This window comes from Dipodomys merriami, unplaced genomic scaffold (genome assembly GCF_024711535.1).
Source record: "Dipodomys merriami isolate MVZ:Mamm:240054 unplaced genomic scaffold, mDipMer1.0.p SCAF_24, whole genome shotgun sequence".
In the NCBI taxonomy this organism is placed as follows: Eukaryota; Metazoa; Chordata; class Mammalia; order Rodentia; family Heteromyidae; genus Dipodomys; species Dipodomys merriami.
This window is the reverse complement of record NW_027203826.1, coordinates 1,599,565-1,626,242: the sequence shown is the minus strand read 5'-3', so window position 1 is coordinate 1,626,242 and position 26,678 is coordinate 1,599,565. Positions and strand designations below refer to the sequence as shown.

At 36.9% G+C, this 26,678-nt stretch overlaps 1 protein-coding gene across 8 annotated transcripts in view; it reads left to right on the top strand.

The window, feature by feature from the left end:
• The window catches only part of Pou2f1 (POU class 2 homeobox 1), a 161,584-nt gene that overhangs the window by 85,282 nt on the left and 49,624 nt on the right, over positions 1-26,678 (top strand). For 6 of the 8 annotated variants that reach the window (XM_070034170.1, XM_070034166.1, XM_070034165.1 and 3 more), the window contains 2 exons: positions 13,418-13,483; positions 24,730-24,830. In XM_070034170.1, coding sequence (XP_069890271.1) covers positions 13,426-13,483; positions 24,730-24,830 — 159 coding nt within the window. In that variant the 5' untranslated portion in view covers positions 13,418-13,425. Of the gene's footprint in view, positions 1-9,866; positions 10,081-13,417; positions 13,484-24,729; positions 24,831-26,678 lie in introns of those variants that run through there. The other 2 variants (XM_070034168.1, XM_070034167.1) reach the window with 1 other exon arrangement.

The following is a 26,678-nucleotide window of genomic DNA, read 5'->3' as shown; positions in this document are numbered from 1 at the left end:
TTTTCAGGGTTTCTACTTTGACTTCGAGGTCTTTAATCCATTTGGAGTTGATTCTGGTGCAGGGTGGTATATAAGGATCTAGCTTTAGTTTTCTACAGATGTTTAACCAATTTAAGAAAGAGTACTATAGACCCATTTCTTTGATGAACATCGATACAAAACTTCTCAGCAAAATTTTGGCCAATTGACTTCAACAAATCATCAAAAAAAGTCATACACCATGATCAAACAGGATTCATTTCAGGGATGCAAAGCTGGTTCAATATATGCAAATCAGTTAATATAATTCACCACATCAGCAAGAGGAAGGATAAGAACCACATGGTTATCTCAATAGATGCAGAAAAAGCATTCAACAAGATCCAACACCCCTTTATGATGAAAGCTCTGGAAAAACTAAGAATTCATGGAACATTTGTCAATATAATAAAGGCTATGTATGACAAACCTACAGCCAGCATTATAGTTAATGGAGAAAAGCTAAAGCCATTTCCTCTAAATTCAGGAACCAGGATGTATGTCCATTTTCTCCACTTCTCTTAAATTTAGTATTAGAATGCTTAGCAAGAGCAATAAGACAAGATGTAAACATAAAGGGGATCCAAATAGGGAAAGATGAATTACACTCTCTTTCTTTGCAGATGACATGATCTTGTGTTTAAAGAACCCCATGGACTCCACTCCTAGGTTACTCGAGCTGATCGGGAACTTTGGCAAAGTAGTAGGATACAAAATTAACCCTCAAAAATCAATGGCTGCCTGTATGCCAACAATGAGAAAAGAGTGGCTGAAATCAGGAAAGCAACTCCTTTTGTAATAGCCCCACACAAAATAAAAGGAGTTAACTAAAGAAGTGAAGGACCTCTATGATGAAAACTTTAAAAACCTGAAAAAGGAAATTAAATAGAACTAAGGAAAAACCTCCCATGCTCCTGGATTGGGAAGATTAATATCGTGAAAATGGCAGTACTTACAAAGGCTATCTACAAATTCAATGCGATACCTATCAATATCCCAACCTCATTCTTCAAGGAAATAGAAGAATCCAAAAATTCATATGGAACAATAAAAGACCCTGAATAGCAAAAACAATCCTTAGTAGAAAGAACAGTGTTGAAGGAATAGCAATACCAAACTTCAAACTCTACTACAAAGCCATAGTAGTAAAAACAGCTTGGTACTGGCACAAGAACAGACCTGAGGTGGAATAGAACTGAAGACCCAGAAATGAACCCACAGACCTATAGCCATCTAATTTTAGATAAGGGAGCTAAAAAAGTTGAATGGAAGAAAGACAGCCTCTTCAGTAAATGGTGCTGGCAAAATTGGTTAATTCTCATGAATTTTTAGCACTATAACAAAAGGAGCTATACAGCCATTTGCTGGGCCTGAAAGTTTGTGAGACTCTTCTCCAATTAACCACTGAAAAGTTAAAAGTATACCTGTGCTTCAAGTGCTAGAGTGCTAGCCTTTAGCAAAAAAGATGAGACAGCATGCCATGAAATAGCACCGTAGCCCTGAGGTCAAGCTACTCTCTCTCTCTCTCTCTCTCTCTCTCTCTCTCTCTCTCTCTCTCTCTCTCTCTCTCTCTCTCTCTCTCTCTCTCTCTGTCTCTCTCTCTCTCTCTCTCTCTTCCCCCCCCCCCAGGAGAAGAAATAGCACCCTAGCCCTGAGGTCAAGCTCCAGTACACACACACACACACACACCTATTAGGAGTTACACACACACACACACACACACACACACACACACACACACACACACACACACACACACACACACACACACACACACACACACACACACACACACACACACACACACACACACACACACACACACACACACACACACACACACACACACACACACACACACACACACACACACACACACACACACACACACCCCCTCTAGCCCAGGAGAAGAGAAAGCTGAGGTCAAACTCCAGTACCAACACTGTCTTCCTGTCTGTCTGTCTGTCTGTGTCTCTCTCTGTCTCTCTCTCACACACACCCTCTTTATAGTCCAGAAGAGAAAGCTGAGGTCAGACTTCAGCACCAACACTGTCTGTCTGTCTGTCTGTCTGTCTGTCTGTCTGTCTGTCTCTGTGTGTGTCTCTCTCTCATACATATACCCTTTATAGTCCAGAAGAAGAGAAAGCTGAGGTCAAGCTCCAGTACCAACACACACAGTCTGTCTGTCTGTCTGTCTGTCTGTCTGTCTGTCTGTCTGTCTGTCTGTCTGTCTCTCCCTCTCCCCCCTCCCCCCTCCTACTCCCCCTCTCCCTTCTCTCCTTTTTCCATTCTCCATTCTCTTCTCTCTTCATAGGCCCAGGAGAAGAGAAAGAAGGTAGGGCTGAAAAGTATTTAAAGAAATACTGGCTGTAAACTTCCGAAACTTGGCAGAAGACATAAAGCTACAGATTGAAGGAGAGTATCAGTAAATTCCAAACAGGAAAAATCTTTTAAAAAATAACAACAACAAAAAAAGCCCTGAGACCTGTTGAAAGCAGCATGAGAGAAATGACACTGAGCTATAAGGAAAGCAATGTTGAACATCAGTGGTGAATTCCACGGAAGCCTTGGTGGACAGGAGGCAGGCATTGTAGTTTTCAGGTTCAGAAAGCCCAAAATCCCAAGTTCCATATTCACCAAATTCTTTTTTGGAAATGAAGGGAATGAAAGAGAATCAAGGAAGATGATTTATCTTTGGCACACCTACAGCAAAAAAGTGAAGGATTTGTGTGCTGAAAACTACAGAACATTGATGAAAGACAAAGAAGAGGGACTGGGAAGATGGCTCAATGGTAGAGTGCTTGCCTTGCATGCATGAAGCCCTGGGTTCAGTTCCTCAGCACAAAAAGTCAGAAGTAGCACTGTGGCTCAAGTAGTAGAGCACTAGCCTTGGGCTGAAAAGCTGAGGGACATTGCCCAGCTCAGAGTTCAGGCCCCACAACCAACAGAGAGATAGAGAGAGAGAGAGAGAGAAAGAGGAGGCGGGGATATGACAAAGGGAAATGCCTAGTTTATGGGTTATATAACTTCAGTTCTCAAATTGACACATTTGATTCAATTTCTATCAAAATTGTAGGAAATTTAGATACAAGGCAAGAATATCCTAAATGAATATGAGAATGCATACTAGAATAGCAAATAATTTATACATGTGTAGTATATGTAAGTAAATAAATATTATTCTGTTTGTGAGACAAGGTCTTACTTTGTATACTAGGCTGGCTTTGAACTTGAGATCCTCCTGGCTTGTCCTTCTAAGGCTGGGATTACCCCACCTGGCTCTCACACAGTTTTGAAAAAGAATAAAATAGGAATGATTCGGACTGTACTGGTAATGACATGTTGATAGCATTTTAATTGAGTGAAGGAATAAATCTTTTAATTTTGTATCTCAGGTAGTACTCTTGCGTACTTGTTACTTTTGTCACATAAATTTAGGAAGCCTGATGGAAGATAGAAGATACACATTTCCATAACAGATATAAAACAGAATAGTTTAGAGGTTGTTTGAAAATAATTTAGACACCATGGGATTTTGAAAAATAACCCATTTTTTATGTATTTAAGATGCAATTAGCTAGGTGCTGGTGGCTCACACCTGTAATTCTAGCTACTCAGAAGACTGATAGCTAGGATCATGGTTTTAAAGCCAACCTTGGCTTAAGTCAAATGAGATGTTTACCTTTAAAGAATGAGGGAGTGCTAGATACAGTTATGTATAAAGCTGTAAAAATACAAAATAACACAGGTTAAGGAAGAGGCTAGAAGCATGTATCATTTAATAGTGCTTTCTTCCTTCCCTCCCCCCATTATTTAACATCAATTATCTGTACAAGTGGACATTTTTTTTTGGACGGAGGGCGGGGTGTCTGGTCATGGGGCCTGAACTCTGGGCCTAGGTGCTGTCCCTCAGCTCTTCAGCTCAAGGCTAGTGCTCTACTACTTGAGCCACAGCGCCACTTCTGGCTTTTTTCTTTTTGCTTATGTGGTGCTGAGGAATCGAACCCAGGGCCTCAGGCATGCAAGGCAAGCGCTCTACCACTGAGCCACCTTCCCAGCCCCCTCAAGTGGACATATTTATACAATGTACACTTTCTCTCATTCTTACTCCAGTACTGCTTCCTATTATGTCTACTTTCTCAACAGTTCTCTACTTACTTAATTGATTAGGCAGTGCCACATTACTGCTTGACACAACATCTAATGCCCTTCAGCATGCTCAGTGCTTAATCCTCAAGATGTGGCGTGCATCTGCTTCTGAGGAGTTGTTTTCAGTGTGAGGTTATCAAGAGTCATTCATCTACAAGTGGGAGGCTCCTACCAGTAATCCCAGCTTAAGGGAGGGGGGCAACCTGGGTGTAAAGTTTTAGAGACCTCATCTCAAAAAATAACCAGGTATGGTGGAATTTGGCCTAACAGCTATGGGAGAAACATAAATAGGAGACTGTAGGTCCAGGCCAACTAGGAAAACTCAAGGCCCTGTCTCATAAATGACTAGTACAGAAAGGGCTGAGGGCATGACTCAAGCAACAGAGTGACTGCTAGCAAGCATAAGACCCTGACTTCAAATCTCAAATCTTAATACCAAACAAAAAAAGATGAATTTGCTTGTTTTTGCTCCCAAGCCTGTTAATGTTAGTGTACTATTTTAATTACCCTATTTGTAAAAGCAAAAAAACAAAAACAAAAAAAAATACCAGGAAAAGTTTCTGTGAAAGTTTAAGTTGAATGTCTTGAAAAGATTTGATAAGGGATAATGACTGAAAAAATACTACTGAATTAGTTGTGAGCAAAGCCACTATGAAATATTAGGAATAAATTCTAGAAAGAAGAAAAAAGGAAGAAAAGAAAGAAGGGGTATTCTACATTCAGAGTGCTTATTATTTTATTTTGGCAGTATTGGGACTGAACTTGCTAGGCAAGTTTACTACCACTTGGGCTACAGTCCCACTTCTGATTTTAGTATGTTTTTCAAATAGAGTTTTTAGCTTTTGCATAGGACCCTGATCCTCTTTACTCTGCCTCCCCTTTAGCTGGGATTGTAGGTAGGAGCTACGTAGCTGGCTTGTTTTTGAGATGGGGTGTCATTATATTTCTTTGTTTTTTGTTTTTTTCCTTGCTAACTTTCCTAGTAGCTGGGATTTATTTACAGGCCAGAACCACCATGCCCAATTTTTCATATACTTAATACTGAGAGCCTTACCCACTAAGCTCTAAACATTCTTATGCCATGAGAATGGTGGTCATTTGAATGTTCACCACTTGTCCTTGTCCTTGAGTTTAAAGTTTTCAAATCTTATAATATTCTTTTATATTTGGGCATTATTGGCAAATTATTATTATTTTTTTTTTGTCGGTCGTGGGACTTGAACTCTGGACCTGGGCGCTGTCCCTCAGCTCTTCAGCTCAAGGTGAGTGCTCTACCACTTGAGCTACAGCGCCACTTCCGGTTTTCTGGTGGTTTATTGGAGATAGGAGTCTCACGGTCTCTCCTGCCCGGGCTGGCTTTGAACCGCGATCCTCAGATCTCAGCCTCCTGAGTAGCTAGGATTACAGGCGTGAGCCACCAGCGCCCGGCTATTGGCAAATTATTTTAAGTTGTATGTGGATGTCAGGGAGTTTTTATATTTGTTGTTTTGTCTTGGGGTGAGTTATTTCTAAGTAATTTGCAATTCTTGTGTGTGTGTGTGTCCATTTACACACATACATGCCAGTACTAGGGCTAGAACTCAGGGCCTGGGCACTGTCCATTAGATTTTTTTGCTCAAGGCTAGTATTCTACCATGTGAGCCATATTTCTACCTTCCACTGCTACCCCCCTCCCCCCCCCCAACACCCCCTTGGTTAATTGGAGATAGTGTCAAACTTTCCTGCCCAGGCTGGCTTTAAACTGCAATTAGGGAATGGTTGGTGAATTAGACATCTTCACCCATTAGACTAGGTATAGAACCATTACAGAACAATGTGTGCAATTGACTCTTCATGTAGAATTTGCCCCAGTTTGCATGCAAGTGACTTAGCAAGGTAGAGTATAAGCTGACCTCAGTTCACACACACTAAAAGATGTGGTTTCTTTATGTATTTGTTTTCCTGTTAGGATCAATTTAGCATGGTATTTTTTACTCTTTTTTTTAGCATACATTACTTACAGGGCGTATTCTATTGTGACATTTCCACTCAGGTATACACTGTATTCCACTTAGTGTTACCCCTTCTAATACACTCCCGTCTCCCTTCCTAAAACAGTTTTAACAGATCATTGTTGTGTTTTTATAAATGCCATCTACTTTTACCATATTCATCCTCATTTACCCTCCATATTTGCACAACCCCAAGTACCCTCTCCCAGTACAGCCAGTTTCTCCTTCCCCATGCAACCCTCTGTTGATAAGCAGCTTTCATTGAAGTTCTTTATGCTAAATCCATATACAGTTGCAGTGTATTACTCACTTTCTAACAAAGATATGTTTTGAAGTACAAGTTTGTAGTTAATATTGCTCTTGATTTCTAATGAAACCTAGACTAGCCCAAAACTTTGCTTATGAGTGTAAGGTTATTTTTGCATTAATAATATTAGCTATGGATTCTGGGTGATGGAAGAATATTCTTCCCTCCTTTTGGAAAAAGGACACATTTTTGGCAAAATTTTGAATTATATAAATTTGAACTTTGTCCTTTCAGCTCCTCCTTATACTTCCGTATGATACTGTTTCCTATTCTTTCTAGTTTCTATAAATCTTTTTCCCTATCTCCTGTAGTTCATCTAAACATCAGATATTTTAAGTGTTAGTCTCTTCTTTAAAGGAAACAGCCATTATGTCAAACCAATATGTTGAAAGAGAGCAGTTGAATTGGATTAATTCATACTGACAATTCCACAAACCTTTCTGGGGAAAAAGTGAGAGAGAGAGAGAGAGAGGGGGGGGGGAGAGAGAGGGGGGGGAAAAGTTAGAGAGAGAGAGAGAGAGAGAGAGAGAGAGAGAGAGAGAGAGAGAGAGAGAGAGAGAGAGAGAGAGAGAGAGAGTGTCCAAGTATGTCTTTGCTGATATTTCAGGCAAAAGACTTGAAGATCACCGAAGGGATTTTTCTTGCTTTTTCTACTGTAGCTTCTCAGAGGAGATGAGGGGGATCCCATCCTGCAAAGTAGCCCGTGTGAGTTAGAGAGCTGCATTCTCACTATAGTGCAGAGGCACCATAGGATTGTTTTGTGCTAGGGGTATGGGATTACACTACAGGGTGTAGAAAATATGTCAGTGGTCTGGCTATAGCTCTAAGTCATCTCTTCTTGATGTATATGAAAGACAAAATGGGCAAACAAAACGTATTTGAAAGGTATTACTGCATAAACTACAAAAAGGCAGATAGTAAGTTGCAGAGATATTCTTTAACAAATGCAAGCAATAAATTAGTTTTGTGAATATAGAAGAGAAAGGAATAAAACATTTACTGGCACCTACTGTATTCTAGTTATACTCACTGTTGTTTTTCACATTTTCCACCAAACTGAACTTGTACAGTTGAACACAGTATACTTTTAAAATTCATTTCATGTTGTGTTTAACTTTAGTTTCTTTTTTTCTTTTTTTTCTGGGTCCGGTCATGGGGCCTGAACTCTGGGCCTGGGCGCTGTCCCTCAGCTCTTCAGCTCAAGGATATCACTCTACCACTTAAGCCACAGCGCCACTTCCGGCTTTTTTCTTTTTTGCTTATGTGGTGCTGAGGAATCAAACCCAGGGCCTCATGCATGCAAGGCAAGCGCTCTACCACTGAGCCACCTTCCCAGCCCTAACTCTAGTTTCTTGTATGGGGAGCAGGAAATGTTTCTTTTTTGATTTTTCCCTTCTTTAGCCCTGTTTTACCAAAATCCTTTTAAAACCTTCAAAAATTCCTTTGGAATTTGCGTTCTCCAGAATGGGAGGAGCTGTAATAGTCTCATAGGCACTCACTGGCAGTGTGAAAGTTTCTCCTCCAGCTTCCAACATATTTTGTGATTGTTTAAAACAGAGAAATAACAGTATAATTAGAGTGCGCTTTAAGTTTTTGTTTTTGTTTTTAAATACTGACTGTCAGAGACTCAACGCCTGTAATCCTAGCTACTCAGGAGGCTGATATCTGAGGATCAGAGCTTGAAGCCAGGCTGGGCAGGAGAGTCTGTAAGACTCTTATCTCCAATTAACCAGTACTAAGCTGGAAGTGGAGCTGTGGTGCAAGTGGCAGAGCACTAGCCTTGAGCAAAAAAAATCTCAGGGACAGCACCCAGACCCTGAGTTCATGCTCCAGGCCCACTTCTCCACACCCCACGCCACCCCCAAATTTAATTTTAGCTTTAATGTTGTGGAAAAATAAATAGACATTTTAAAAATCAGATATGATATGCTTAAAGACAGGTGCTAAAGAAAAGCAAATAATGGGAGAACATCCTCGAGAACTCTCCTTATAGATATCTATCTAGTGAACTCAGTGTATCTATTGATGCTTGATTTTTAAACACACAGCCTTTGACAACAGTTACTGGTCTCTTTTCTCCTTTCTTACTACTGAAAACAAGGCATTCACTACCACCTACCACACAATTCCCTCAATGCATGTACAACTCATCCATAATGCATAGGAATAGCCAAGAGCTCAGATCTTAGGGTCAAGCAAGATCTGGTTTTAAATTCTGACTCCAAATTATTAATATGCCATTGCATAAAATGTGCCTTAGATCTCTGTGAGTCAGTTTCTTTATTCGTCAAAAGAGTATTAATCCCTGATTTGTTTTTTTAATCTTCCCCTGAATTATCTTTAATGATAAGCATATAATTTCGTTCGAAATTCCTGAAATGTACTGAACAAACATGTTCAAAGACACATGTATAACTGGGAGGCACAGAGAGATCCATTAAATTTATTTGAAAATACAAAGTAATTCTACAGTTTACAAAGCCCATTTTTGATGATCTGTATGCTAAGTAACAGAATATTTTCTTTCTGAGTTGTGATTTTGATGGAAGGATATTTATTTCATAATCAGTAGAATTTTAATCTGTCCATTTGATTAGTATAAAAAGACTTACAGACAATGAATATCCATACTCTCAAAGATAATTCCGTACATACCACCCTACTTTGGAACTTACACTGTTGCTGTGTTTTAAGTAGGACTTTCTCTTGACAGTGTTAATAACTGGAAAATTTCCTATCAGTAGACTAGCACCATCTTGACAGCCTACCTTGCTAATTGTTTCATAGGGATTATTTGGATTGTGTAGAAAGCTTTTTGCAAATCTTCTTATTACTGAAGTCATTGTTGCCAGCAGGAATAAGATTAAAGGTGCTTAAGTCTGTAGAGTTGTTTCTAATTTGTACATGTCATTTTAGTGGCATTCTATGAAAACTCTGTCTGCTGTCCATCCCTTCTCCCCTGGTACAGTCTCAAGTTAGGTCCAAGAAGCCTGGCCATTGGAAGAAATCTCATTTTATCCTCCTAATTATTATGCTGGCACTCCGGAGATAATTTTTCCCTTCTTGCACTGCCAATTAATATGCAAATAAGCTGATAAATATTTATGTAATGATTTAAATTATGCAGGGAGTGCTTTCAGTGTATTCTGTAAATGAATTGTTCATGGACTTCAAAGTGCTGGCTGCTGTGCTAACGAGGAGAGATTTGCATAAGGCCCTAATCACGCGCATACTGATTAAGCTTCATTATGGAAACTGCCAGCTGCAATCTTTGTTTCTATTTTATTACAAAAAGAGGAACTTTTCATGCTTCAGTTGCCTTGACAATGTCAGTCCTAGCTGGTAGGAGAGACTAAAACTCCTCTGAGCAACTGAAGTTTCCTTATTCAGTTGAAGATTGCTATGGTGTAACTGAAGTTGTATTTTGTGTCTCTTGTTAATTCACTTTCCACTTCCTCCACCCTGTTCTCTTAAGAACAAAGTACAGATTTGTTAGAAATAGTAGTACCTTCCTACCCCCACCCCAGACTGCTAACCTGTTTCTTCCCTACTTTGGACTGTCCGCACCTCTAGAAGATTTCACAGCAATGCTGGACTGCAGTGACTATGTTCTAGGTGGGTACCAGCACAGTTCTTTTCTTAGAAGCTTTAATATGGAAATAGTGGGTGTGGGGTTGACTATGCATAAATGCTTAATCACATATGCAACCAGTGAGGGGAGTGGGTTGAGCAGGGAAGGAGGGAAGCATTTGCAAAGCACAAGCATACTTGAGCTTGCTGTAGGTTCCTCCCTAGGACTAGCTCTTCTGGTTCAGCATGTGTTATTTTCAGTAAATGCTGTGGATTTAGAATTTAGCTTGAATTTAGGGCCTTTTTGTGTTTTGGAAATTTCTGTGGAAAAAAATTTTTTTAATGTAGTTCTAATAGCATTTTAAATCAGAACCAAGATATAAACTACTTAAATAACATGTGCATATTAATAAAAATACTTTGCATACATAATGAGAATGTAGTATATGAAAAATGTTCAATGAAAGGTAAGGTGGAAACAAGCTACAGAATTGTTTGCCTAAATACTAATACAGCAGGTGATTGCTGTGCTTTCTGTGCCAAATCTGTACTGGATTACTGTTTGCAAATTTTGTGTATTATCCTTCCTTTTTATTTTTTAAAACCAATTTTGTTCCTTGCATTTTTGGAAACACTATATTTTTAGAGTTTTCCCTATAGAACAGCAAGTCTTTTCAGGAGGGAGGTGTTTTACTTAAATATTTAAGCCATCTTTAGTGACTGAGATTTAAAATAGATTGTAAATTAATGTGCCTTGATACTTAAAAATATGGTGGCCATATTTCATGTGGAGTTTTGTTTACATGTACAATAACTGAAACCTTTTTGGGATAACAGGGAAGTCAGATGATATACACCCTAGTAATTGGGAGATTTTAAGTTTAAAACTTTTGCAAATGATTTTTTTCCTATGTACCATTTTCCGTACTTGAAAACTGAAGCTCTTTCTAACACCTTAACCGTTGTCAAGGATAGAGTAAATTAAAGTAAATTACTTCAGGAAATGATTGAATTCTTAGCAGAAAGCCTGGCCTAAACCATCTGTGTAAAAACCACTGCCTAAAGGGTACATGGCACAAACTACAAGTTGATGTCGAGTTGAGTCAAATTGCAACTTTAAACTGAGTATCAGGTTCATTATGTTTAGTCAGACCTAATTTTAAAAATATACTGCTTAGAGAGAAAAATACTTTAAATATCAAACAAGAATCTACTTGTATTTTCTCTTTCACATTTCCTAAGTTGGTAACTCAAGAAATTAAAGGAAAATAGCTTTTTAAAATATTCTAGCATTATTTTCAAAGTTAGAAATTATGTTGTTACTTTCAGTTAGCAGGGAATATTATTGAAACACTTGTCATCATTGTTGCACAGCTAATCAGAATCTTACTGTTGATTCCTTTTTTAAAAAACTGAATTTGTTGTTATTAAGGTGTTGTACAGAGGGATTACCATTTCATAAGTCAGGTAATGAGTACATTTCTTTTTTTGGATAAGGTCACCCCTTCCTTTGCTTTCCTCTAGTTCTTCCTCCCATCTCTTTCCACAAGTTACATAGCTCATTTTCCACATAGTGTATACTGGTAGTATTCCCTTTTTGTGTGTTTGATGTAATTTCATTAAATACGCTTAAAGCTCTTAACAGTTTCAGTAGGATATCCTTAGGATATTAACAAGAAATACCTATGACATAAATTTTAATTCATAGATATGGAGATATGAATCATACAAGATCATGATCTTTGACTTGTTATGAATTTCTTTTTTGTTTCTCTGGTGCCTGTGTATATGGGGAATTGTTACCTCTTATGAATGTTGCTGGTTTATCATATTTCCTCCTTTCCTTTAAAACTGTATATGGTTAGTGGCGTATTCTATTAACTTCTATCATGCTCTTTGTTAGCTTTACTAAGATTTTGGTTAAGTCATTCAGAAAGCTGATTTTCACTAAGTTGTACACCTGTTCCTTTCAAGCCTTAGTATACTTTCAGATGGTATTTAAATTTTTCTGGACAGTGCGGGAAGGAAGTGATAGGGGTGCCCTCATTTATGACCACAAGCATACAGCTTTTAAGACTTTGAACATCTGAGGAACTAAATAAACATGGGACAGAACTGTCTAAGCCCAGAAGATAAGAATCAGTTATAAAATTTTTTACTCTATTAGGAAACTGTTATGCAGTTTTTACATTTGAAACAAACTGATTTTCTTTTCCCCAGCCCTTAACTGCATGTGGATAATGCATCTATGGACAGTGCAGTTTAGACTTCTAATGATATTTTTATTCAACTTCAAACTTTCCTGTAGATAACAAAATGCACTTTTTGGTCAGAAATTCGGGTACAATATTGTTTTAGGTATTTGTTCTCTACTAATAACTATAGTTAAAAATTTTTAACTCAGTAATAAATTTATTGGATTCTAAGTGTCATAAGTTAGAGTTTGCAGTAGATATAGAATCAAGGTTACATTTAATATTTATTCTATTTTCACTCTTCAGATTTAAGGAGAGGTAGAGGAAGAGCAGTGTTACTTGTGTCTTATCTTACTTATTTTCTGGGTTAGCTAATATAGCTTGGTGATCACTTCTTTAGTGTAAAAACAACCCGTGATTGATTAGATAAACTAAAAGAAGTAAAACCCAATTTAATGAATTCATTTGAGGTTTGAAGGTAATATACTTTTTAAAGTATTTTTTAAGTGATTGTATCAACATTCTCATGTTGACTTGTTCAGTTTGGTTAAGGAGGGGAGTTAACGTGGTAGTATTTTTTTAGATATTTTCTTTTAGCCTACTTTAATTGTTATTTTGTTATAATGAATTTTTACAGAAAATCTTTCATTTGGGAATAACTTTTCTTACCTTTTGAGGTCCTTCCCCCTCCCCAATTTTATGTCTTTAATGTATTTGACACTTAACATGGTAATGCATTTACTCTTTCTAACCTATTAGATTTATATATTTATGTTTCTCTTTTTATTTTATTATCTTTAAATAGCTGTACAAAGGAGTTTCCATTTAACAAAACAGTTTATGAATACAGTATACCTTGATCAATGTCACCCCTTTCAACATTCTCACCCATCCCTCCCAACCTATCCCTTCCCTCTATTTTCTTAATTTACATATTTTTCACTCTTAGAGTTCTGTATTTCTTAGGAGAATCCTATATTTTTAGAAAGACAATTTACTTGTACCTACCTTCCAAGATCCTGAATTTTTTAGGTAATATAATTTGTAACATATTAGCAGGACACATATATACCATCTCTTTGAACTGTATGCCTATGATACTAATTAACCCTTTCCTCTGCCAGTTTTATCCCTTTAACATCTTCAACTTTCGTGATTTAAACATTATCCACTTTGACTTATTGTAGATTCAAGAATGAACAATCCGTCAGAAACCAGTAAACCATCTATGGAGAGTGGAGATAGCAGCACAGGTAAGAGAAAGTTCTTCAGTCCAGCTTTTTAGTTAAATCTAATAGAACTGAAAGGTGAAACTTTCCATTTAACTTGGGCACATACTTGGCAGATGCAGAGAAGCTTGCATATTACATGGTCAAATATGATTTATACATGTGGGAGCTGGGATTGTATTTATTTAATATTATATAACTTTCTTCTATAGATTGCTTCTTTTTCTGCTTCCTCTAACAGAGAAACTAGAGTAGTCATGGGAATAGTTCTTTGGGACAGTATAATAGACTTGTTCCCATCATAGAACATGATTGGTTGAGACAGTTACTTTCTAATTCCTCCAAAAGGGTGATTTGGGAACTCAGAATTGGCACTTGTTAGACTTCTTTTCTTCTATCACTAGCAGTGACAGTTGTTTTTTCTCCTTTCTCCACATAGAGCATTTTTTTAAACTTTTTTTTATGAAATCTACTGATGAAAGCAAACATCCTAACTATAAAGCATAGTAGCTCAATCCTGTTTGTCAGCTGCACAGGTTGATGTGGCTAATTTACAGATTTTATCTTATAGACCTTTACATTCACTTAATAGCAGAAACGTCAGTTTCACAAATACTAAGGGTCTGGGACTGGGGTGTATCTCAGTGGCAAAGTATTTGCTTTGCAAGTACAATGTCTTGTGTTCAATCCCCACTACCAAAAATAAAAAGACAAGGAAAAAAAAACAGTAAAAGAAATCAAATATTAAGGATTTCCCATTGTATTCTTAGTACCTCCTATTAATGTCAATTTGTTAGTTTAGAAATACAGAAGATGTTAGACTTCTGGGTTGCATGTTGTCATGTTTGATGTACCAGAAATAAATGATAATTTGTTTAAATAGTGAGCTTATAAACTGCCCCTTTTTATTTGTTATGTTTTTGATTTGTTTATTAAAAATTAATGAAAGAACTGTAGCTTATAATAAAACTGAAGACTCAACATTTTCCAGATTCAGAATAATTTTTTATTGATCATTTTGTGAGATATCAATGATTATAATAATTTTTATTTGTAAAAATTTAAGGAGAATGATATTGTAGAAGTATAAATTGCTTTTTTGCCTCCTACCAGATTTATTTAAGCCAAATCCTTTTTTGTTAAACACCCTCAGAAGTTTACAGAAAACCTGTAGTTCAGATTTGCTTTTCAGTATGTAAGATATTGTAGTTGGGGTTATTAGATTTAATGAAAACCCCTAATCTTCAAGGAGTTAACAATCCATTAAAACAAAAGATGCACAAATAAGTGATTTGAATGGGTGATGCTAAATACTCCAAGAGCTAAATCAGAAAAATACCTTACTTAGTGCTGTTAAGTAGGTATTCTTTGAGGTAGTTTGAATCTGTTTGTAGAATGAGTGAAGGACAAAAAGAAAAAAAGTAGAACTGAAGTAGAAGACAAAGGCTAGGATTAAAACATATAAAGGATAAAAGATTAACTTTAAAAAAAATACTCCTTTCTTCAACATTTGGAAGCAGAAGGAAGACTAAATTGTCTCTAATATGCAGTGTAGCCACTGTATGCAATAAGAACAGGAAAATCAAATACAATAGTGATTTGTCTTCAATATTGTATTTTGCATTTGGAGCATTGTTGGTTCATGCCTGTATTTCTAGTTCCTGGAAGACTAAGAAAAGGAGGATCACTTTTCATGGCCAGCCTGGGCAGAAAAGTGTACGAAGACCCATTTTCAACCCATAGCAGGGTATAGTGGTGTATACCTGTCACCTTAGATCTGTGGGATGCTCCAAGTAGTAGGATTATGGCTTCAGGCCTGCCTACGCAGAAAAATCTGTGAGACTCCTTCTCAGTGTAAGAAGCATGTGTCTGTCATCACAGCTATGAATAGAATCTTTTAAAGAGGTGGATCATGCCAGAACAGGAAGCAAGACCCTATCTCAAAAATAACCAATGTAGCCGGGCGCTGGTGGCTCATGCCTGTAATCCTAGCTATTCAGGAGGCTGAGATGTGAGGATTGAGGTTCAAAGCCAGCCCAGGAAGGAAAGTCCATGAGACTCTTATATCCAATAAACCACTCAGAAAACCAGAAGTAGCGCTGTGGCTCAGGTGGTAGACTGCTAGCCTTGAGCTGAAGAGCTGAAGGACAGCGCCCAGGCCCAGAGTTCAAGCCCTACAACCAACCAAATAAATAAATTAATAACCAATGTAAAATAGGGCTGGAGGTGTAGCTCAAGTGGTAGAACACCTGCCTAGGAAACACGAAGACCCTGAATTAAAATCCCAGTACTGAGGGGAAAATATATATATATATATCTTGCAGAAAGAAAAATGCATGAGAATTCAATTTAGAGAGAAATTATTTTTAGTTGGATCATGGAAAACTTTGGAAGGTAGAACTTAGACTGTCTTCTGAAGACTCTAGAGCATATCAGTGTGATGGTGGTGGTCACAACACTCAGCATGAAGACCTTTGTCTTATAAATCTCAAAATTCCTTTGGAATGCTTTTATCATTTAGTCACCTTCAGAATTTGTCAGTATTCTAGCTCTTCAGACTTCAGTGCAGCCATTGGTTTACTAGAATTATTTTTTATAATTAATGAAGGTAACATTGGAGGTAACATTTTAAATAAAATTTTTCTAATATTTGTTTTGGAACATTAAAACTTAACTTACTTTTGAGGGGGTGCCTGTATTAGGGCTTCAACTCATGGCTTTGCACTTTTTTTTTTTTGGTTGGTCGTGGGGCTTAAACTATGGGCTTGGGTGCTGTCCCTGCGCTGTTCAGCTCAAGGTGAGCACTCTACCACTTGAGCCACAGTACCACTTCTGGTTTTCTAGTAGCTTTTATTGGAGATAAGAGTCTCATGGACTTTCCTACCCGGGCTCGCTTTGAACCGCAATCCTCAGATCTCAGCCTCCTGAGTAGCTAGGATTACAGGTGTGAGCCACCAGCGCCCAGCTTGGCTTTGCACTCTTGCTTAGCTTTTACGCTAAAGCTGGTGCTCTAACACTTGAGTCATACCTCCACTTCTGGCTTTTTGCTGGTTGATTGGAGATAATAATCTTCCAGATTTGTCTGCCCAGGCTGAATTGGAACTACAATTCTTAGATCTCAGTTTCCTGAGTAGCTAAGATTATAAATATAAGGCACTTGCCTCATTGAAATTATTTTCTTTTAAAGATATAAACTTATGTGTTGATTCATTGAATTTGTAGTTAACTGTCTTTTTTATTACCTGAACTACTTACTATATCTAAAACTCTTCTAATCTTGTCACTTTCATATCATTTTTTATTCAAGTGACCTCCCCCTCCAATAACACCAACATTTTTCTGACAAATTAAAACTCTAAGCAATCTAATGTCCATTTATAAAGTTGCATTTCCCAATATCATTGATAAGTTCCAGGTAATGTACTATTAATGAGAGCCATCACTGGGTTAGTCAGAAAGAGATGACTAAACATCATTTTCTTTAACATGGAGAGAAAGGATCCGGAAAAACTAGGCCACCAGTGAAATAACATACTCCAAGATGTGTGAACTAGCACTTAGAAACACTTCCAGATAAAATACCAGCATTTTTAAAAGCCTCAGATAATCACCAGGAAACAAGCTTCAGACTTCTCATTTAGCAAGAGTAGAGCAATTACAGATTTCAAATTCTGAAGGCTTTTCTTCCTCCCTCAAACAAAAAAAGGTACTGACATTGAACTCAATGCCTCATGCATATTAGTGGGCATGCTATAACTTGAGCCATGCCTTTTTTTTTTAAACATTGGTTATTTTTTAGGTAAGGTCTTACATTTATGCCTAGGCTGCAAACCTCCTATAGCTGGGATAACAACAAGCACATACCACTTTGTTCAATCATTAGTTGAGTTGGATTTCAAGAATTTTTTTTCTTTTTTGTTGCCTGTGGTGGTCTCAATTATAACAGAATGGTAATATCCTGATCCCCACCTTCCAAATAACCAGAATTACAGGCTTAAGCCTCTGAGCCCCATTGGATTATCTTATATTTGAACTTGAAGTTATCTAGGGACTATTTTTGATACTTCTTTCTTGCGTTATTATTTTTTTTTGTCCTAGCAGTACTGAGATTTGAATTCAGGACATTGTACATGCTAGCTGGGCATTCTACCTTTGAACCATGCATCCTATTCTTTTTGCTATAATTATTTTTGAGATAGAATCTTACACACCATTGAAAGGGTTGGTAGGTGAAAAGGAATCCCTGCTTTGTCCGGTAGGGCCAGAAAATGTCCGACATATCTACTGAAAGCAGAAGACACTATGCTCAAGTTAGAAAGTAAAGCCTAAGAATCCTAACAATTTTAGATCTGGAGATAGTTCTTAGGGTTATAAAGATAAATAAGTCATGTTTCCACACCACAAGGAGGTTACAGTTATGAGTGCTAGGGAAAATAAGTAACATGAGAGACAATTGACTGCAATTGGCTGTTTAAATTGTTTCATTGCATAACATTTAGAATGGCATTCCTTAGTTACACTAACCACATGTTTAGTGCATAGTAGCCATGTATGGTTAGAAAGTATCGTAGAAAGTGCTTTTGGACAGTGCTTAATAAGAACATTAAGCAAGAAAAATCGTAAGTAAACCAGATAGCTGAGCACCAATGGCTCATACGTCTTTTTTGTTGTTGTTTTTATTATCTTTAAGTAGTTGTACAAAGGAGTTTCAATTCAACCTATCAGTTTATAATTACAGTGCATCTTGATCAATGTTATCCTGTCCATCATGCCATAATCTTAGCTATAGTAGGTTGAGATCTCAGGATCTCAGTTTGAAGCCAGCTCAAGTAGAAAAACCCATGGGATTCTTAAATACAGCTAACCAGCAAAAGGCCAAAACTGGGGACATAGCTCAAGGGATAGAACTTCAGTCATTAGTGAAAAAGCCAAGCAAGCTAGAGGCCCTGAGTTCAAGCCACAGTACCAGTATTCTACACACATACACGCACACATACATGCATACTCACTCAGAAAAGAAGCAAACCAGACAGCCAATTTGTGGAGTTAGTATTCAGTTTCATCAAGAGTTCAAGACAAAAAAAAAAAAAAAAAAAAAAAGAGTTCAAGACAGAGCACTGTATGGTGGCACTTGGGAAGACAAGGCAGGCCATACTGGGCTATATAACAAGACCCTATCTCAAAAAAACTGAGAGTAGAAGTTATAATGTGTTTAAAATATGACTCTTGAATTTAACAATTTGTATTTGCTAGGAACGTCAGCCCTGTTGGTGTGAATTATTTTCAAGATAGTCTTGCTTTATGCCAGGGCAGCCTGGAATGTAATCCTCCTACATGTAATCCTTCCCTACATGGCTATGATGATGGTTATATACCATCATGCTTAGCCATTGGTCAAGATGAAGTTTTGCAGTCTCTTTTTCTTTGCCCAGACTGGCCTCAAACCTCCATCCCTGATCTCTACCTCTCGTATAGCTTGGATTATAAGATTGAGCCACCACAACCAACTAAATGTAGGTAACCCTTAAATTAAAATTCTATGGTGAACTTACACTATTAGTGGTTAAAAGCTCAGATCAGAAATAGAATCACTGGAATTCATACCATGGTTCTTTCACTTAATAATTATTTTACCTTGACTATGTTGTTTGTTTCTGTGCCAATTTTAGCTGTAAGATGGAGATAAATAAAAAAATAATGTGTCACATAGTATTAATGAGTTTGTGGAAAGCAAGAAAGTAGCTAACAGTGATTATTCAATATAGTTATTTGCAATAACTACTGTAAAAACAATGTTAAATAAAAACGTGAAAATATGTCAGAGGGGCCTTCCATTTAAATAATATAGGTGTTTATATACTAACAGAGGAACAGGGCAAAGAAAGGTAGGCCATTGAGGAATTAAAGTTCTTTTAGAAGGGGAAAATGTTGAGTTTTTAGGCACTGTGAATGAAAAAGTTTCTCTCTTTCTCCTCATCTCCGTTCTTCCTTTCTTCTTCTCCTCCCTACTTCCTACTCTCTCTTCTCTTTCCCCACTCTCCCTCTTCCCTCCTTTTGTCTTCTCTTCTCTCCATCTTTCCTGGTACTGGGGCTTGAACTCAGGGCTTCTCACTTGCTTGGCAGGAAGGGGACAGTTGATGGGGAGACTCCATCTCAAGCAGGCTTGGTGAGTGGAGCATGAGGATTACAGTCCAGGTTGGCCTAAGCATAAAGCAAGACCCTATCTTGAAAATAATCAATGAAAAAACCCAGGCTGTTAGTGCGGTTTAGAGCTCAAGGCTTAGATTCAAACCCTAATACCTCCAAACAAAAAAGAGAGGGAAAACAAGGAAAAGCAATTTAAGAACATTCATAATATTACTTAGGAGGTAAGTATACACAGTACAGTTGCTGTAGAAATCTCACATATATAGTAATCATCCCTACTGCATCGTTAATTTTGATTATACTTCTTGCTTTTGTAGTGGCATAATATCTGTCTGTTGTTACTGTAAGTGATTCTTTTTCTAGATTTCCATTATTCCAGATTTCTCCTATTTTATGGTGGCTCAAATGGAAGAAACCACCTCCACACACACTGAAAAATGAGCAGTAGCTAAATTTTCTTAGAAGATCTTTTACTCTTGTTTATGTCTCAAGGTTGTTTTGACTTTCTGTGAACTTCAATTGGAGCTTGTTTATCAAGGTGATGGAGTGATAAACACAGATACTGGCACTGTACTCTATAAAGTAACTGAAATGTAAACAATTGGTTAATTAAGCAATTGGTTAATTGGTTACTCCATTTTTACTGATAAGTAGAAATCTTTGGATAATGTACTTTTCTTGATTATTAGGTAGGTTTAATTGACATACTAGTACATAATGATGTTTTCATTATAGATTGACATGTAGTATAGTATTATCTAATATAGCTGCTGAGTTGATGAGAAATATAAATTTTACTTTCCAAAATCTCTCAGGCTATCATTCAAGAGATTATTCTTATTTTTTAACACAGTCCAATGGGAGTATGTTTCATATTACTTGGCCTAATAAGAGATTATAAACAGCCAGATAGTTAGGCGAGGCTTGCTTCTTATAAATAAGTGAATCAATAGGGCAATAACTATTAGACCTGGCATAAATACTTCAAAGTAGCTCCACATTATAACACATACTCATTTCTTTTTATGGCTGGATAACATTCTCTTATATGGGTATACCACACTTTGTTTATTCAGTCTTATGTGGGTACACAATTGTGTTGCATCCACTTTTTGATTATTGTGAATAGTACTGCAGTGAATATTTGCATGCATGGATTTGTTCAGTCTGTTTTGTTAACTATTTTGTTTTTATTTTACTTTTCATTTTATTTTTATTTTAGGTATTAGGGTTTGATATCAGGGTCTTGTACTCAACAAGGCAAGTACTGTACCACTTGAGCTATTCCGTGAGCCCCACTTTTAATTCTTTAAGGCTGGATCATATATTAAGTGCAGGGTAAACTTTTTAAAGAACCACCACACTATTCTCCATAGTGGCTAACCATTTTAATTTCCACATCAATTTGTTCTAGGACTCATCAGTTACTGTCTCTGACAGCACTTCTTATTTTTCCTTTTAAAAATTTACATCCATTCTAGTGGGTTTGATAATATACTTAAAAAGTAGTAACTCTTCATTTTCCCCAGGAAAAGTATTAGAAACTGAAACCTCCCCCCCCCTCTTTTTTTTTTTAAACAGTTTTTCAAGGTATCTCCTTGTATATGATCAAAATGTCTTACTATAATGAGACAAAAAGTGGTTCATAATAAAGTGTGTTTACATCTGAGCTTTTAGATGATTCACTTCCCTCACTTGGTTGCCCCAAGAGCCCTTCCTGCATTTATAAGCTTTTTTTCTCCCTTATACACACTAAATCTCACAAAGCCCATTATGTCTTTCTTGGAGCAATTACCAGACTCTGTTTTGTTTGAGGACAATGACAGTACCACTTTGTTTTGTTGGTAATCTTTTTTGTAGTACTTGTCGTTCATGTTATTTATTTTCCCTAGCACTTCATAACTTAACTGTAACCTCTTGTGGTTAAGAAACTAAGAACTATCTCCAGATCTAAAATTGTTAGGATTCTTGGGTTTTATCTTTTAACTTGAGCATAGTCTTCTACTTTCAGTAGAAATGTTTTGACATTTCCTTTCCCTTCCCAATCTATCTAGCTAATTCCATCTTATAGTCTTAAGGTTCAACTGAAATGTCGCCTCTAGGAAGTTTCCCTAAAAGAATCTTTTCCCTCTCCTCTTAAAGTTCTCTTTAAATGTTTTGGAAATACTTTATGTGTATCTGGTGTATTTTCTACAATGTGTGTATGTTTCTTTATGAAATTCAAACTAAAACCACAAACTGTACCCTGAGAAAACTCTCTATACCTTCTTTCTTCTCCCATAGTATTCTCCCCCCCCCCCAAAAGCTGAGGACCAAACTCAGGGCCTTGTGCTCACCAGGCAGGCACTCTTACACTGAGCTAAACCCCCAGCTCCTCGTATTCATTTTTAATATCTAAAGCTTTATTTTTCCTAGCACTATGATTTTTGTTTTTCTCTTCACAACTGGATGCTCAAACAGTATTTGTTTAATGGATGTATAGATTTGAAACTACTTAAGAGTAAGACCTTACTGCATTCTCTTTTATAAGCTCAGAGTATAGAATTTCAGAAATATAAAGACTCACTAAATATTTATTGAATGAATCATTTTTTCTATGTTCTATTCTTATTTGTTGCTGCTTTTTATGCCTAATAATTATATAATAATGGGAATCAGCTAAGAAATGGCAGCCTCCCCAATGAGAAAGATTTGTATTTTTTATTATTTGAACTTTTTAAAGTTTAGTTCTACAGAAGGGTGCATCATTAGCCAGAAAGACTTCAAGATGGCAAGATACCATAATATTTTAAAAAATTAAAATAATTACAAATACCATAAATAATTAGTACAACTATCATATCTTTATACCATTTCCTGAAGGGGCAGACCCACAGGTACTTAATAGTTTTGAGTGCTGATACTATTAACAGTAGTCTATAGTAGACTATTCTCTAGTAAATAACATGATTTAATGCTTTATGACTTCAAAGAGCTTGTTGTTTTTACAGGAAGTGGAAAGTAAGATCAGCGTGTAGAATTATGGTGGACTCAGAAAATTGTGGTACTAGAAAATTTCCTATAGAGTATTAATCTCCAAGTGTTTTTCTCCATTTTTCTGGATCTCATCTTTCAGCCTTGTTGATGTTTTTACTATATCTTGAGCATAGTTCTGTAATGCTACATAATAGTTTTCTTCCTAGTTTTGTTGAGTTATGATTGACAATGTAATAAGGGCACAATCTTCTCCCTCTCTGCCCTTCTTTCTCTGCTTATCTCTGTCTCCTCTCACTCTTTGGTTTCTGTCTCTGTCTCTCTGTCTCTCTCTCTCTCTCTTCCCCTCTCCTTCTCTGTCTCTTTCTCTCTCCCTCTCTTTCTTTCTCCCTCTCTCTCTCTCAGATCCAACCAGTAGTCTTGTGTATACAAGCACTCTATTATCACCGAGTTACACATTTATCCAGCCTTCGAAACATTTGCTTTGCAGACTTAGTCTAACTTCTAACTCAGTCTTTCTTCCTCTATGTGCCAAGTATTAGGATTACAGCTTTCCACCAGCACGTGTGTACTCTTTATTTTCATTACCTATGTATGTCTAAGTTGTTGTTTAATTCCTATTTGTAAGAAACTTTAAGAAAAAACATGAGTGATGGTATCTCCGAATTTTTAAACAAGTTGTGTGTACTATGTGAAAAAATTAACTATGTAACTTGTGGGCAGTTACAGGAGGGAGAAACTGGGGGAAAACAAAGAAAGGAGTGACCTTGTCCAAGAAGAAATGTACTTATTACATGACTTACAAAATGCTGACACATTAAAAACAATAAAATTTTATTAATAAAAATGTGTGTATGTTATTTTTATACTTATGTCAAGGAAACCTTAAATAGCCCTTGGATTCATTCAGTATACCTACCTAAAATAAGGACAGTTAAACCAGGCATGGTGGCTCAAGCCTACAAATCCCAACTACTCAGAAAATAGAGATGGGTGGAATCAAAGTTTGAGGACAGCCTGGGCAAAGAGAACAAAATAGGATTCCTGTCATCCCAGCTTTGCAGAAAACAGAATGATTTTCATCTAAAGATTGACTCTGGCAAAAACGTAAGGCCCAGTCTGAAAAATAACTAATGCAATACATAGCTTAGTCAGCCCTGGCTTTGAAATTAAATCTCATCACCACTCAAAGAAAAAAAGAAATTAGCACTCCTAGAAATCATGCTTTTAAGATTCTAGCTTGTATTCTCCTAGCTGGTCTTCTCTGCGTCTGTGTACGTACAGGTATGAGGATGGAACTGTGGGATGTACCAAGTGGTAGGAATTGGAAATTTAGAACCATATCTGTTTGTTGTTATTATTTTTGCCGGTTCCTGTGCTCTGTTATGTTTTACTTAGTACAAAGTATTACGGATATTTTTCTAAATATCTGAATGTATCAATTTGAAGACAATATATTATGCCCCCTAGAAAATATTTCTGGATGATAGGACGCTATATCTTTTCATAAAATCACATCATGGTATATATGGTTTAAAAGCCTTGGTGTGGCATTTCAAAAAACTATAGCAGAGCTCTTGCTAGTACAACATATGTAATAATCTGTACTTTGAGCTGAAGAAATCAATCCAACATATTTGTTTTCTTCATGCTTATAAAAGATTACTTTCACCAACATACTGACACTCATTAAAGTGTTTACATCATTAGTAAGTCCTTACAAAAACAACCATGAATTTCCTCTCTGTAATCAAAATATCAAATAAAATGAAAAGAGAGCCTAACCTGTCTACCATTGTTTACAAGCGTGAGATTGATTTCTTCCTTTAAGCCATTGTTGTTTCATGCTAGTTCCAACCCCAATTGCTCTAAATGAGATTGCTAACACTCTCAGGATTATGTTATTGTTTGCATTTTTATGTCTGTTTTTTATACTTTATTGCTGTTACCATATTTGTCCTATAATCTTGCCTTTTGAAGAGAAACCATTTTACCATGTTTTCTTTATTTTGAGTCCCTTCTCTTTAGAGGTATTTAGAAAAGTACTTATCCAATAGATTGTTAAGGAATGTTGATAACCAAAGCCTAAGACTTTGTTTCATTTGAGTATATTTCCCTTAATAGTTACAATCATTTCACTTGCTTTTTAGGTACACAAACAAATGGTCTGGACTTTCAGAAGCAGCCTGTGCCAGTTGGAGGAGCAATCTCAACAGCCCAGGCTCAGGCTTTCCTTGGACATCTCCATCAGGTAGAATATACTGCTCAACCATAAATGAGAGTAAAAGAGACATAAAATGCTATGACCTAGGCAAGTTATTTACAATTTAAACTTAGTGTTTATCATATTTAATTATATATGTGTAGTGCAGAATCATTATAGCTAACTACCTAGCTTTTGACCTAAAGAATGTCATATTGAATGGAATGTTATCTAACTGAGTCATTATTCTTAATGAGTGTGAATCTGTGGCAACTAACTGAAGTGTAGTAATTAGAGTCATCCAAAATGCTATAGCTGAAAGGGTATGGTGTAAGTGATATAATAATACCCCTGCCTAGCAAGCATGAGGCCCCTAACTTCAATCCCTAGTTGCCAAAAGTTTAAAAAGTGATATATAGGTACTATTGTCTGAGACCTGCTATGTAAGGCTCTGAGCTCAAAACTAATACCCCTCCTTTAAAATGGCTCCAGACCAATGTAGTTTGAGAAACTACTTGCAGCCATCGGTTGATTGACTGTGAACCCTCTAATTTGAGGTTTAAAAACACCTCAATTTTACTATCCTTCTACCACCTGATTTTTTTTTTCTGAGTCCAAAACAGACCATAGATTTTCTTCATCTGTGTTTTAGCTATAGCTAAATAATATGGAGGGTGAGAGAACATAAAAAACATGTACTGGCCACACAAAGGTTTTGGGATATGAGAGTTGATTGAAAATGGAAAGCAAACAGTAACAACATGGTAGACAGATTATCAGAATATCTTAGCACTCTGATGTATGTATTATGGAAATACTTTATACATATTTTTTGCATATATTTGTATTGTAAAAATACTGTACAGAGCAGTTACAGTTACATGAGCAAGGTAATGAGTACATTTCCTATCGAGCATTGTTACCTCCTCCTTTGTTTTTCCCCTACCATCCCTTTCCTCCCCACCGTCCCAGCTCCTCCCTCCCTCCTCCTCCCACCCCCCCCACCCCCCCACCCCTGTCCCAAGTTGTTGTAAAGTTCGTTTTCAGCAAAGTATCTTGTTTATCTCATTGTTGCAGTGGGTCAACCACTATCCTTATTTCAGCATTTTGTTATTTCCCTTCCCCTCCCCAAATTAGAAAAATGTATGAACAAGATGCAGGGCACCGGAATCAAATACAGTGAAAACAGGGGTTATACCATGGGGGAAGAACATACAAAAGAAACAAAAAAAATCACATGGTACATTATAAGTACATTAAAAACAACAGCAAGAAAGATAAAACCACTATCTTGGAGTTCATTTTGCTTAGCATCATCTTATATGGTAATATATACATAGCTTTTGACCTTTTTTGCTTGTCCTAGACATATACTAGCTATTGCAAATAAGGGAAACCATGGGACTATGTTTCTTATTTCACTTAATATAATTTCTTCCAAGTCTTTCCATTTTCTAACAAATGGGGCGGTTTCATTCTTTCTGATGGAGGTATAAAATTTCATATATATATGTATGTATATATATATCACATTTTCTTGATCCATTCATCCACTGAGGGGCATCTGGATTGGTTCCATATCTTAGCTATGGTGAATAATGCTGCAATAAACATAGTTGTGCTGGTAACTTTAGTATAGCCTTGTTTGTTTACACTTATTTTTAGTGGTTTTTGTGGAACTTAAAACTTAGAACTAAGTGTTGGGAAGGTGGCTCAGAGGTTAGAGTACTTGCCTCACATGCATGAGGCCCTGGGTTCGATTCCTCAGCACCACATAAGCAGAAAAAGCCGGAAGTGGCGCTATGACTCAAAGTGGTAGAGCTCTAGCCTTGAGCTGAAGAGCTGAGGGACAGCACCCAGGCTCAGAGTTCAGGCTGCATGACCGACCAAAAACAA